This window comes from Microplitis mediator, chromosome 9 (assembly GCF_029852145.1).
Source record: "Microplitis mediator isolate UGA2020A chromosome 9, iyMicMedi2.1, whole genome shotgun sequence".
NCBI classification, from domain to species: domain Eukaryota; kingdom Metazoa; phylum Arthropoda; class Insecta; order Hymenoptera; family Braconidae; genus Microplitis; species Microplitis mediator.
This window is the reverse complement of record NC_079977.1, coordinates 47,849-63,259: the sequence shown is the minus strand read 5'-3', so window position 1 is coordinate 63,259 and position 15,411 is coordinate 47,849. Positions and strand designations below refer to the sequence as shown.

General features: G+C 27.6%; 1 protein-coding gene across 6 annotated transcripts; it reads left to right on the top strand.

The window, feature by feature from the left end:
- The first annotated feature begins 933 nt into the window (after positions 1–933).
- On the top strand, positions 934–15,334 carry LOC130674796 (serine/threonine-protein phosphatase 6 regulatory ankyrin repeat subunit A). Of its 6 annotated transcripts, XM_057480213.1 has the most exons (14): positions 934–1,930; positions 2,416–2,517; positions 3,524–3,625; positions 3,708–3,824; positions 4,264–4,464; positions 4,574–5,278; positions 5,347–6,574; positions 7,268–7,443; positions 7,541–7,969; positions 8,047–9,055; positions 14,376–14,497; positions 14,559–14,707; positions 14,923–15,049; positions 15,122–15,334. In XM_057480213.1, the coding sequence occupies exons 1-14, from the start codon at positions 1,574–1,576 to the stop codon at positions 15,332–15,334; spliced, it is 5,037 nt and encodes a 1,678-aa protein (XP_057336196.1). In that variant the 5' UTR covers positions 934–1,573. The 6 variants fall into 6 exon arrangements, with proteins under 6 accessions (XP_057336196.1, XP_057336200.1, XP_057336194.1 ...); XM_057480217.1 differs by lacking the exons at positions 14,376–14,497; positions 14,559–14,707; positions 14,923–15,049; positions 15,122–15,334 and adding exons at positions 9,350–9,466; positions 11,102–11,369; positions 13,080–13,771; XM_057480211.1 differs by lacking the exons at positions 14,376–14,497; positions 14,559–14,707; positions 14,923–15,049; positions 15,122–15,334 and adding exons at positions 9,350–9,466; positions 11,102–11,369; positions 11,496–12,718.
- The last annotated feature ends 77 nt before the right edge of the window (positions 15,335–15,411 follow it).

Genomic DNA, 15,411 nt, shown 5'->3' with positions numbered 1-15,411 from the left:
TAATGACCAAAAGTAGTATGCTGACGAATCGTGGTTAACAAATAAATCACTGACTAAAACTACTTGGTTAAATAAGATTTATTATTGTAAGTTGTAATAGTTAGGGTAGACGATAATAGAGACAATACAACGTTAGATGTCTACAATTGTTTAATGTCCATTTAAGTATTATACATAAAACATAATATATATTAACTGCAATGCGGTTAAATTATAATTTTATTAAGTACAACACACCTTTTAAATTACACATTATAATTAAATTATCAATTTATAATTTTATTAAATAATAATACAATTTACTCTTCAACTCTTTAGATTTTAAAAGTCAATGAGATAATGAGTGAGTCAGCTTGATGCCCTTGTAACAGCATTTTATCTCATATTATATTTTATTCTTATTTTACTTGCTTATTATACATATTCTGTAATATAATAAAAATATTACTTTTATACAATCAAATTTCAAAACAATCTTTAATAATTAGACTATCAGATTATTTTTATTTCAATTGCAATTTTATAAAAATTTTTACTTACTTAATGTTATTATAATTTTATCACTTAATTTATTATAACATAAAATTATTAGTACATATATATGATGTTAATTTTAAAAAAAATGCATTATTGTACATAAATTATGTAAAATGTACAATAAATTTTGTTTGATCTAAACAATTAACAATTAAAAAGTATAAGAAGACGAGTATAGACGATTAGATTGCCTGATGGCTTGACTTGGTTTTATCCTTTAACACATAAAATTATTTTTTATATAGCGTGCCTAGTTGCCTACTTGCCTACTTGCCCGTTACCGGAAGTCGCGTGTCGGCATACGGGAGTTTAAACCCTTCTTATACTCACCCACCCACCCACCCACCCAGCCACCTATTCTCCTCTATACTTACCTATCTATCTGTCTCTCTGTCTCTCTGTCTTTCTGTCTTTCTGTCCGTGTTATGTGTCTTAAATTTTACCTAGAAACACCACTCACTCTGAGATTACAGAGTCGAATCAAAACGTCTTTGTGTGTTGGTAAATTGTTGCTGATGGTGGGTGGCTACAATATACTGTTGGTGGTTATTCTGTACTTTCTATTGCTTTAGTACTATAGTCATTTACTACCTTTACCCTAACAAACCTCAGCAGTAAGATTCTGATTGGTCGGTTCTGGCCACAAACAACCTTCTAAAACCACCCTCTTTTGTCGCGTAACTTCTTTAAGTTGTTCAAACTCCTCAGTGTGTTTTTAGTTTCTACTGTGTACAGTTGTGTGCTTGCTACCTTTTTAGATTTTATTTTTATTTCCTTAATTGACCAATATATAATCTTATACCAATTACTAATTAATGATTTCATTATTTGTGATTTAGTTAAATACAATAATGTATATTTATAAATTAAATTTAACTTTTGCTAATTGTTTAAATAATTTAAAAATAATCGAGCGACAATAGAGCACCCTCAGCGCTTTCGCGCTTGAGGTGTGCAATAATTATTGTTTAATTTATAGCAAAAATGTTATTATTAAAAAATGAACAAGTATTGTGACAACTAAGTACACAATAATATGAGTAGTAATAATAAAAAAACAGGAGGTGGTGGTGGTGGTGGTGGCGGTGGGGGTGGTAAGGAGGATAAAAAAAGTACATCATCAAATAAAGAAGATAGTCCAAGTAATAAAGATGAAACAGTTGGATCAACATCAACTGGTAGTAATGGATTACCAAGTGCAGAGCCATCACAACCTGGTAGCAAACCTGGTTCTGCTGGTGCTACTGCACGTGAAGGTGCACAAAGATTACTTGCACTTGCTAGTAGAGGTGAATGGGCACCCGTTGATCAGCTTCTTAAGACCCTGGAAAAAGCGGTACAAAGTGCTGGAGATGAAGGCAATCCTGCACCGCTTGCCGGTCTTATGGATCCGGTTTGTCTTTCATTTTTATTATTTATTATTATACGCGGAGATGAAAAGTTTTTTTTAAATTATAGAAAAAAATTACAAAATTTTTTCTATAAATTATAAATTATTACTTAAATATGTACTGATAGTTGATGTAAAATCTACATAAGTTATATATAATGTTATTTACGGCAATTGTTTAAGAATATATATTCAAAAATTACTAAACATGTAAAAATTACCACTACATTAATTATTCTCTGATGACATGTGATATTTACATTAATACTTTTGTCAATTCTTTAACTTTATTTTGTAATTATTACAACCTAAAATTGTAAAAATTACAGACTTGTTCTATAAATATTACATAAGTAAATTTATAGAGAAATTTGTGTAAATTTCACAAACTTTTTTGTTATTTTTACAGAAATGTTTTCTCAGTGGAAAAATAACAATTTATTTTTTTTTTTTTTTTAATAATGAATATAATAAGACAAATTTTTTAGACAACTGGCATGACACCTCTCATGTATGCTGTCAAGGACAATCGTACAGCATTTCTAGATCGTATGATAGACCTTGGGGCTGACGTGGGTGCTCGTAATAATGTAAGATTTTTTACTTCTTTTCCTTTTCCTTTTTTACTTATACATTAAATTTCATAAAATTACATCCGTATTTTAACATAGGTATAATATATAGCATATAATAAATCACTATATAATATATATATATATTATATATTAAAATATTTCAAGTGCTAATAGAATCACGCGAGTTTTATAAATAAATTTGCCATGGAAATTATTATTGATATTAATGAATCATTTGATTTTAAAGATAACTTGAATAATTTATTGAATAAATAATTAACCTGATTTATAGTAAAAATAATAGATTATGGTATACATAAGTATTGCGTGAAGAAGGGTCAAGGCCAAGGTGTTATAATTAAGTAAATGAGCTAGTTACAAGGATTAAAAGTAGGTCGCCCGAAGTCAGTAGAACAAAAAAGTAGTTCGATCCATGATTAAGATAATAGATCTCGCGCATAAGGGCCCTAAACAGTGACGTGATTTCATTATAATCGTGACTAAGAAAATTTTTTTCGTGTAATTGTGATTGATATATAAGAAACATATATAAAAATTAAAATTTAATTATCTGCAATAAAATATAATATAGTCATGGATATTTATCATATTACTGGGGTAAGCTTGTTGTTTAGTCATTACAATTATTATCAATAAAAAATAATGTAAATGATTATGATTATACTACATAAATAAATCTATTTTCTCTTTGTGTACAAGTTGTTAACTTAAAAAATAAATATAATTAAAAATTATTAATCATATTTAAAGAATAATTTTTATTTTCTTTCATACTTTATCGATCATTCTAAACCGCGCCCTATGCAATCTATATGATTTAAAAATTGCACGTTAATAAACCGTGATTGGGGCCATACTGAAACGTCAATAATTTAACAAGAACTAATACTGGGCACGGCAATATACTATATTTATGATTTAATTACTAATTACTTTACTGGTTCCATAAATTATTAATTTAAAATAAAAAATTATCCATTAAATTTTAAATATTTTTAAGGATAATTATAATGCACTACATATATCAGCAATGTATTCACGTGAAGATGTTGTTAAATTATTATTATCTAAACGTGGAGTGGATCCTTATTCTACTGGTGGTGTAAGTTTATTTTATAATCAATTAACATTTTTCTTTATTTAAATTAAATAATAATGTATTTAAAAATCGTATTTATCAATAGCCACGACAACAAACCGCCGTTCATCTTGTAGCATCCCGACAAACAGGTACAGCAACATCAATATTACGAGCACTTTTAAATGCTGCAGGACGTGATATACGTCTGAGTATTGATGGTGTAAGTATATATTTTATTTTATTATTCTTTAATCTGTTTTGTGAAAAAATAAATTATTTAACAAAAAAAACATATATATTTATATTGTAAAAAATGTTATGGGATTAGTTCGCGTATTGGTTGGTATATGTACTGAGCGTTGAAGAAGAATATGTCATTAGATTGTTTGCGTGACAAGACTCGCGGTATCGCCGCCTGGCACTGCCGTTCTGCTTTCATATCCTCCATAATTCTTATTCCTATTCTTCTTTTTCAGCTATACCTAAATTGTTTCTTTTCTTTTATTTTATTTTTTTTTTTAATTTATTTATTCCTTTTCTTTCAATGTGAAATGTTATTCACCCGTCGTGATTTTAACTTAATTATTTTATATAATAAATTAGCAAATTAACTAAAAAATATATGAAAATTTTATTTATAATAAATAAAATTTTAATAGAAAGGAAAGATTCCATTACTATTGGCAGTTGAAGCTGGCAATCAATCAATGTGTCGTGAGTTATTAGCTCAACAAGCACCTGAACAATTGCGTGCAACAACACCAGCGGGTGATACAGCTTTACATCTTGCTGCACGTCGTCGTGACGTCGATATGGTCCGAATACTCGTTGACTACGGTGCCCAAGTTGATATGCAAAATGTAAGTTTTTAAATAAAAAATTTATATGAGGCTAATGTCAATTATGTACAGCAATGCGTCAATAATATAATAGTAAAAAATAAAAAAAAAAAATATTATTTTACAACAGGGTGATGGCCAGACACCGTTGCATATAGCAAGCGCTGAAGGTGATGAAACTTTAGTTAAATATTTTTATGGTGTACGTGCATCAGCATCAATAGCAGATCATCAAGATCGTACACCAATGCATTTAGCTGCTGAAAATGGTCATGCATCAATAATTGATTTATTAGCTGAAAAATTTCGTGCTAGTATATTTGAACGTACCAAAGATGGTTCAACTTTAATGCATATTGCATCATTGAACGGGCACTCGGAATGTGCCAATATGTTATTTAAAAAAGGTGTTTATCTTCATATGCCAAATAAACGAGGTGCTCGTTCTATTCATACAGCAGCACGTTATGGACATGTCGGTATTATAAGTACATTATTACAACGGGGTGAAAAAGTTGATGCTACAACAAATGATAATTATACAGCATTACATATTGCTGTTGAAAGTGCTAAACCATCAGTAGTTGAAACATTATTAGGATATGGTGCTGAAGTTCATGTACGTGGTGGTAAATTACATGAAACTCCACTTCATATTGCTGCAAGAGTACAAGATGGTGATAGATGTGCACTTATGTTACTTAAAAGTGGTGCTGGTCCTAATTTAACAACTGATGATGGACAAACACCAGTTCATGTTGCTGCTAGATATGGTAATTTAACAACACTTAAATTATTACTTGAAGATGGTGGTGATCCAATGTACAAATCAAAGGTAAATAAAAAAAATATATACATATATTTATTTATTTATTATTTATATATATTTTGTTTTTTTCTCAGAATGGCGAAACACCATTACATTTGGCGTGTCGTGGTTGTCGTTCAGCAGTAGCACGTCATTTAATAGAATTTGTTAAAGAAAAAAAAAGTCCTGAAATAGCAACAGCTTATGTTAATAGTGTTAATAATGAAGGTGCAAGTGCACTACATTATGCTGCACAAATAGAACCAACAGAAGTTATTGAATCAGGTGATGATCGTTTAGTAGTATGTGCTTTATTAGAAAATGGTGCTGATGTATCATTACAAACAAAACAAACACAAGAAACAGTATTTCATTATTGTGCACTTGCGGGTAATAATCAAGTATTATCAGAAATGATAAATCATATGACAGCAACAGAAGTACAAAAAGCATTAAATAAACAAAGTGCAGTTGGTTGGACGCCGCTGCTGATAGCTGCTCATCGTGGACATATGGAGTTAGTAACAACATTATTGGGAAATCATGCACGGGTTGATGTATTCGATCTTGAAGGTAGATCGGCACTACATCTAGCTGCTGAACATGGCTATCTCCAAGTCTGCGACGCTCTGCTAGCCAGCAAGGCATTCATCAACTCAAAATCACGTGTTGGTCGTACAGCATTACATTTAGCTGCTATGAATGGATATACACATCTTGTTAGATTTTTAATTCAAGATCATAGTGCTGCTATTGATGTATTAACATTAAGAAAACAAACACCACTTCATTTAGCTGCTGGTTCTGGACAACTTCAAGTTTGTCGTTTATTACTTGAACTTGGTGCTAGTATTGATGCTACTGATGATCAAGGTCAAAAGCCAATACATGCTGCTGCTATGAATAATTATGCTCAAGTTGTACAATTATTTTTACAACGTCATCCTAGTCTTGTTATGGCTTGTACTAAAGATGGAAATACTTGTGCACATATTGCAGCAATGCAGGGTAGTGTACGTGTTATTGAAGAATTAATGAAATTTGATCGTCAAGGTGTTATATCAGCAAGAAATAAATTAACTGAAGCAACACCACTTCAATTAGCTGCTGAGGGTGGTCATGCTGAAGTTGTTAAAGCATTAGTACGTGCTGGAGCTTCATGTGCTGATGAAAATCGTGCTGGTTTTACAGCTGTACATTTAGCTGCACAACATGGACATGGACAAGTATTAGAGGTCATGAGAACTTCACAGTCATTGAGAATATCAAGTAAAAAGCTTGGTGTTACTGCTCTACATGTTGCTGCTTATTTTGGTCAAGCTGGTAATTAATTTATTATAATTTACTAAATATATATATATATATATATAAACTAAATTAACTCATTGGTTTTTTATTTTTTATTTTGTTTACCTCAACCTTATAAACTTTCTTAATACAGCTAAAATCATGTTTTTTAAAACTAAAAGTAACGTAATTTGCGTGACTATGCACTCAAGTAGTGTTTAACGATTCTCGATATTATCATATTATACTTTTCATTCAACCTGAAAAATTCACGGAACACGCTAACTCACGCTGTTAGTTAAGTAGTTTATAATGATTAAAAAAAAAATTTTAACAATTTTTAAATTATATTATTTATTCATTATTATTATTATTATTGTTTTTAAAAAATTATAAAATGATAATATTATAGGCAAGTGAATAAAAATATGATTCCATGAACTTGTGATATATTAATGAGATAAAAAGACCTTGCTTACAAGAAAAAGGTCACTAAGTAATTTTCACATTAAATAAATAAATAATAATAATAAAATTTTTTTATTCTTAACTTCTCGCTAAGAATAAAATTTAAAATTTTCTAAAAATTTCAAATTATTGGTTTAAGCCTTTTTGATTTTTTTATAAAACACTTATTTCAAATAAGCCAGTTTTTTCAGTTAGAAGATTTTTTTTTCTTTCGTATGGTCATCAACCTTGACTATAATAATAACATATATATATTTATAGATACTGTACGTGAATTATTAACTCATGTACCTGGAACTGTTAAATCTGATCCACCAACTGGTGGTTCATTGGTTGGTGAACTTGGAAGTGAATCTGGAATGACACCACTTCATTTGGCTGCTTATTCCGGCAATGAAAATGTCGTCAGATTATTACTCAATTCAGCTGGTGTGCAGGTGGATTAATAAATAATTAATTCATTAATAACAACTAAATATTATTGTTATTATTAATTTATAATAATTAAAAAAAAAATATTTTGTTTTCTTTCAGGTAGAAGCAGCTACAACAGAAAATGGTTACAATCCACTACATTTAGCATGCTTTGGTGGTCATATAACAGTAGTAGGTTTATTGTTAAGTAGATCAGCAGAATTACTTCATAAAACAGATCGTTATGGAAAAACTGGACTACATATTGCTGCAAATCACGGGCATTATCAAATGGTCGAAGTATTATTGGGTCAAGGAGCTGAGATAAATGCTACTGACAAGAATGGATGGACGCCTTTACATTGTGCTGCAAGGGCAGGTCATTTAGAAGTTGTTAGATTATTAGTTGAAAGTGGTGCTTCACCAAAAACTGAAACTAATCTTGGAAGTGCACCTATTTGGTTTGCTGCTTCTGAGGGTCACAATGACGTATTAAAGTATCTTATGGAAAAAGAACATGATACTTATGCATTAATGGAAGATCGTAGGGTAACAAAAACCACAATAATAATTTAAAAAAAAAAAAAAAAAAAAAAAAAAAATTTAATAATTAAATGAATTTTCAGTTTGTTTACAACATGATGGTATGCAGTAAAAGTCACAACAATAAACCAATCGAAGAATTTGTTCTTGTATCACCAGCTCCAGTAGATACAGCTGCAAAATTATCAAATATTTATATGAAACTATCGGAAAAAGAAAAAGAACGAGCAAAAGATTTAATTGCAGCTGGAAAACAATGTGAATCAATGGCTACTGAATTATTGGCATTAGCAGCTGGTGCTGATTCAGCAGGTCGTATTCTTACATCAATGGATCGTCGTAATGTTGAATTTCTCGATGTATTAATTGAAAATGAACAAAAAGAAGTTATCGCGCATACAGTAGTGCAACGTTATTTACAAGAATTGTGGCGGGGACCATTAACATGGAGTGGATTTAGACAATTTTTTTTATTTATAACATTTATTATTTGTCCACCAGTATGGGTAGTATTTGCTTTACCATTAGGACATAAATATAACAATGTACCCATTATTAAATTTATGACATATTTAACATCACACATATATTTAATGGTACTACTTTCATTAGTGGGTATAACACCGCCATTTTCAGTTATGAGATCAAATTTATTACCTTATTCATATGAATGGTGTTTATTAGTTATATTATCGGGTTTATTGTTATTTGAATTAACAAATCCAAGTGATAAAAGTGGTTTAGGTTGGATTAAATTAGCAGTGCTGTTGTTTAGTATAACTGGTGTTGGATTACATCTCGCGGCATGGACTATTCTTGATAAATATTATTGGCCAACATTACTTTATCTACGTAATCAACTATTTGCATTAAGTTTTTTATTGGCTTGTGTACAAATATTGGATTTTTTATCATTTCATCATCTATTTGGACCCTGGGCTATTATTATTGGTAATTTGATGAAGGATTTGGCAAGATTTTTGGCAGTACTTGCAATATTTGTGTTTGGATTTTCAATGCATTTTGTGGCACTCAATCAGGCATTTGTCAACGGTCCTCAAGCAAGAACTAAAAGGAATGCTTTTTCAGATGGTAAGTTTGTCTGTTTTCTTTATTTTATAACTATTATTTTTTTTTAAATAATAATAATAATAATTTATTAATTATCAACAAAATATTAATTTAGGATATGGTAATTTTAGAGGGTAAAAAAATAATTGTACAAAAAACAAATTTAAAAAAAAAAATTTTTAATTTCATATATATAATAAGTAGCGTACACTAATAATATACATATTTAGTTTTATCACTAGCGTATTTATAATATTTATTAGTTAAGTATATTAGAAAATCTATTAGCTAGATAGATAATAAGATAAATTACAGAGATAGATTCATTATTCAACTATGATGTGGAAGTAATTAAACAACCTGAATATCCCTTCCAACGTTCTCAACGTAAAAGGATTAAAAATGAATGTTGTGGTGATGAAACTCGAAGTAGTAAGTTTTCAAGTATTAAAAAAAAGCAACAAAACAAAAAAAAAGTAATAAGTATAAAGCAAGTTGAAAAAATACTATAAAATAAATGAATAAATAAATATCAGCATACGCCAAAAGCAAAACATGAATGTCCCACGATCGAATGCAATGCATTTTTTTATTTTTTTCATTAAACGTGTATACGCGTGTGTTTTGCCTGTTGAAATGCTGCCTGATAAATTTTTTTTAATATTTTTAAATGAAAAATATATACAGTATTTTTGTTGGATACCACAATAATTTTGTCAGCATTTGTGAGTCTTCTTTTATTATGTTTTTCTTTTTTTTATAATTTTTTTTGTTACTAAAGAATATTTTTAGATAAATATTCTATAAGCACGTTGGATGATAAATTTTGATTGTTTTGATATTTTATTTTATATATTATTGCTGTTTATTAATAAATAACACATTCTTTATGTATGCCAGAATTAAATTTTTGCCTGGCATAAAAGAAAAATGATAATGAAGAGTTAGAATATATATATTTATATATATTTTTAATGAATTGCATGCGCCCAAAGTATCACGATATTGTTATACTTGATTGCAGCAGTGATTGATTTTTGCTGCACGTAAATGTACCCGAGATAAAATAGATGGATATGAATTATGTCAATTTACTAATTTCAAAATGTTAGCAATAAAAAATAATCTTAGAAATACAACTTTTTTTTTCTATCTGTAAATTTCTTAAAATAAAAATAAAAAAAAAATAAAAACTATCGATATTTTAAATTGCTTACAATGAAAAAAATAATATTGCAATCGAAATTCATATCCAAAATTCTATTTACTGAAAATCATGTATATTTATATATAATAAATATAATATTACATGATTATTAAAACTCGGGTAACGCTATTGCAAATAAACCGTTCAACGATTGTTCATTGTAACATGCACGTGTGAATAGAAATGGTGAAATAAATTAATAAATTTAAAACCATCTATCAGCATTGAATAACTAGTGATTGATTATTAACCAATAATAAATTATGAGAATGTATTTTATTGCAGAGAAGAGCATTATGAATGTCTGCATCTTAATATTTTATGGGAATGCAAATTAATGACTATTATTATCAAAATGCATTTAATTAAATAAATAAATAAAAATGCGACTTACACCTGCTCGTTTTATATATTCGCTTATTTCTACGCCTACTTGCAAAAGTGTGTGTATATTTTTACCAATGCATTATTATATATTTATTACAAAAATTAACTTAAAAAAAAAAAAAAAAAAAAAACAGAAAAAAAAACATTTTTGAATATATAAATTCAGTGCAATAAGTGTTTAATGAGTGATTTGTTTGTAAAATAACTTAAAAAAATAATAATGAAAAATTGAAGCTACTATGAGTCAGTAAGACTCATGCCTGAAAATTTCAATAAGTATGGCATGTGTGTAACAGCCGCAAAAAAAAAAAAAAAAAAAAAAAAAAATCAAGCATCAAGAGCATGGCCATTAAATTGATAAAAATAATAATTGATCGCATGAGCATGATCTGTTACACGCATAGCGAGTCTGCTTAGTCACTATTATTATATATAAATAAAACAATAAAAAAAAAGATTGACTCGTATTACAGCAAAAATGACTCCTATACTTGCATTTGAATTTTTATTCTTTGCTGTATTTGGACATACTACCCATGATGAACTTAAACTTGAAACTGCACAACCTGAATGGACTGGAAATCTTTTTAAATTAACATTTGGAATTTATATGCTTGTCTCGGTAGTTGTTTTGATTAATTTACTTATTGCTATGATGAGTAATACTTATCAACGGATACAGGCACAATCAGATATTGAATGGAAGTATGGATTGAGTAAACTTATTCGTAGTATGCACAGGTAAGCTATATACTATGATTATTATAATTATATTTATAAGATTTTTAATTAATTATTATTATTATTATCATTTTTATTTATAATAATCATGTTAAAAAAAATAATATATATATATTTATATTTCAGAACAACAACGGCCCCATCACCATTAAATTTAATAACAACCTGGCTTGTTTATTTTATTAAAATTTGTAAACAACGTGTTGTTAAAGAAAAACGGCCTTCATTAGTACACATGATGGGCTTACAACACACTGGACGTTTATCACCACGTTCAAAGATGGGTGCCAAATGGTTATCTCAAATAAAACGAGGCCAAGTTCATGTACAATCAAAAGACAATAATGTACAACAATTATCTGTTGCACATTTAAGTCCACTAGGAAGCCAATCATCATTTAATACAGCATTAAGAATTGAAGATGTCGTCGATTGGGATACAATACGTAAAAAATATTTAAGTATTACTGGCAATGAAACCGATAAGGATTCCGAAAACCAAAATCAAGATGATAATGATGACAATGATAATAATAATGATGATTATAATCAAACTGCTGCCGCTTCATCAACTGTACTAATATCATCACATTAATTATTTATTTATTAAATTATTCCCAAAAACATCAAATTTAACAATTTATATTCATTTGATGATTTAATTAGCTTAGTTTTAAATTTATATTATATAAATAAAATACATATATTGACAATATAAAAAAAAAATAATAATCATTAGTTTATTGTATTTATAAAATAAAAAAAAAGTTTTCTGCCAATTTATGGACATTAAATTTTTTTTTTTATTAAATATATTTATTTAGTCCATTATTGTAATTAAAAAAAAAATAATAATAATAATAATAAATTAGCAGAACAAATAAAAGGAACAACGAATAAAATGGAAATTAGTTGTGTAAGTTTATGTAGAAAAAAAAAAATTGCATACGAAAAAAACAATAACGTTACGAGCATGTATGCAAGTTTTTGTATTATGAATAAAATGCATCATTACATTATAAATATTTAACTTTTTTTTTGTTTCATTTTCAATCATTAAAAAAAATAAAAAATATTCAGAATTTTTAATAATCTGATTATTTAAATTACAAATTACTTAATCATAAAATAATAAATTTAAGATACACAAACACGATAGATTTTATTAATAAAATGAAATATACTTTCGAATATATATTTATTCAAAAGTATAAATTATATGAACAATGACAATGTAGTGAAGAATTTGGCATGATACACGGTCAATGGCACCTACATCAATTTTTTGACAGTAAAAAATAATGTAATCAATGTTTATGTTGTTTTTAAAAAAATAAAAAAAAAATTAATTCGGGTATTACAGTTAAGATGAATCCAATACTGGCCGTTGAGTTACTATTCTTCGCTATTTTTGGACAAACAACCCACGAACAATTCAAGATCCATAAAGGCAACGAACAACCAGGATGGACAACTGGCCTGTTCAAACTTGCATTTGGTATTTATATGCTGGTTTCAGTTGTTGTACTAATAAATCTACTTATTGCTATGATGAGTGATACTTATCAACGGATACAAGCACAGTCAGACATCGAATGGAAATACGGACTCAGTAAACTTGTTCGAAATATGCACAGGTATTAAGGCATATTAACTAAAAAAATCTACTTATACAATATATATAAATTGTAATAAATATAAATTTAACAGAACATCAACTGCACCAGCTCCATTAAATTTGATAACAACTTGGCTACTTTATTTAATAAAATTATGCAAAAAACGTGCTGTTAAAAAACAGCGTCCGTCTCTGGTACATTTAATGGGCCTACATCGTACAGGAAGAATGTCACCACGTTCAAAAATGGGCGCTAAATGGCTAGCAAAAGTTAAAAAAACTAAAGTTTCACACAAAGACAGTATTGCTATGTCTGTAGCACATTTAAGTCCCCTTGGCAGTCAATTATCATTTAGCAATGCCTTGAGAATAGAGACTGTTGTTGACTGGGATGTCGTAAGAAGAAAATACTTGGAACTTTTTGGTGATGAAGCAGATAAAGCCAATGAAGAAATTAAAGAAGATATTATTGAACCATTAGCTACTGTTAATGAAGAAACTACTGTAACTTCATCAAATGAATTAGTTTAATTAACTAATTACACGTTATTTTATATTTTTTTTTCTCTCATCAATTTTAACTGATTAATTATTATTTATTTTCCATATATATACCAAGTTAGTTTTAAGATATAATAATGATAATAATAATTAAGAAGACATTTGCTAAAAAAATATTTAGATGATACAATAAAATTATACTTAAATTTTATCAAACTGTTTGTTGTTTTTTTTTTTTTTTAATTTAAATACCTACTTGTTATGAATAATATAGAGATAAAATTTATCCAAATAAATTCACAGATACAAAGGAATTAACCATCAGTCAATTTATCTTCACGATCACGTCATCTTACAAGAGATGGTAATATGGTTAATATGGTTAGTCCCACCCTATTATATATAAATAAATACTAGAAAAAAAAAAATAATAATAATAATATAAAATATAAATAAATATATATTATCAAATTTATTCAGAGTAGTATTTAGCAATTTAGATGATAACATGTTTCATTAGTGTGCACCTTTTTGTGATTATACAAATAAATAATTCATTATTTTTATTGAATTATTTGTTTTCGATTTAAAAACTATACAATTATACAAGTTATAGCATGAAGGTATTAAGAAATACCCGTGCTTGAAAGACAAAAACAAAATTGAACAAAAAAGCATGCATCCAATTAAATCCATTGTCCCTATAGCCCAAAATAATAACGTTTTATTATTTTAAAATTATAATGCCTGGAATGCTGTTGTTTTTCTTTTCCCAATAGTTGTAGATATTTATTATTATTAATTTGTAAATATTGTTAATAATTTTTTTGTTTGTATAAAAATTGTTTTTTAAATTTTTTAATGTGTATTTTTATATATTTTTACAGTGCTTGCTAATCCAATAGACGTAACAGAGAATCTTTTTTTTGCTATATTCGGACAAAAAGATACGGATGATTTTATATTCGCGGGAAATCGTCAACCACTCTGGACTAAATATCTTTTTAAGGTATTTTTTATATTAAAAATTTTAAAAACATAAATTAATCAAGTTTTTTTTATGTGTTTAGGTATCATTTTCACTGTATATGCTTGTAAGCGTTATAATACTTATTAATCTACTTATTGCAATGATGAGTGACACATATCAGAGTATACAATCTCAAAGTGACATTGAATGGAAGTATGGTCTCAGTAAACTCATTCGTAGTATGCAAAAGTAAATATATCTTATATCATATTTATATATACGTACTTCAAAAGCTTCACTTATAGCCATCGCATTTTGTATGACCTCAAAATAACTGTAATTTAAAAATATATAATATTATAAGTGAATTGCTTATCAAGTGTTGTCATCATCACTTATCACAATTTACATTAATATTTTATTTTGATTTTTTTTGTTTTTTCTACATTGAATTGCTACATAAGAACTCAAACAGCACCTTCACCATTGAATTTATTGACAACTTGGATTGAATATTTTTTAAAATTATATAAAAAACGACGTACCAAAAAGAAACGTATGAGTGTAATGCATGGATTTGTTAAACATTCAGTAAGTAAAATTAAAAAAAAAATAAAATAAACAATAGTTATTATTATTATTATTTTAATTTTTTTTATTTAGAATGTTTTGAGTCGCAATGAAAAAAAAAAATCATCAATAGCATTATCTGGTAATAAGAGTCCAATAGGAAGTCAACAATCAGTTAAAAGAATGCCAAATATTAACGATGTTATTGATTGGAATTTAGTAAGAAGAAAATATCGAATGCGTTTTGGTGATGTTGTTGAAAAACCATCAAGCAGTAATTCATTAACTGAAGAAATAAATTTATAAAATTTGCTCACTTTTTACTATTTAAACGTAAATACGTAAATACATTAAGTATTATTATAATTATTATTATAATATAA

Excerpts from the sequence above, each read along its gene's own strand:
- LOC130674796 (XM_057480211.1), top strand. The coding sequence starts at position 1,574 with ATGAGTAGTAATAATAAAAAAACAGGAGGTGGTGGTGGTGGTGGTGGC. Across the intron at positions 3,825-4,263 it reads TACGTCTGAGTATTGATGGT|AAAGGAAAGATTCCATTACT; the intron begins GTAAGTATATAT and ends AAATTTTAATAG. Across the intron at positions 4,465-4,573 it reads CCCAAGTTGATATGCAAAAT|GGTGATGGCCAGACACCGTT; the intron begins GTAAGTTTTTAA and ends ATTTTACAACAG.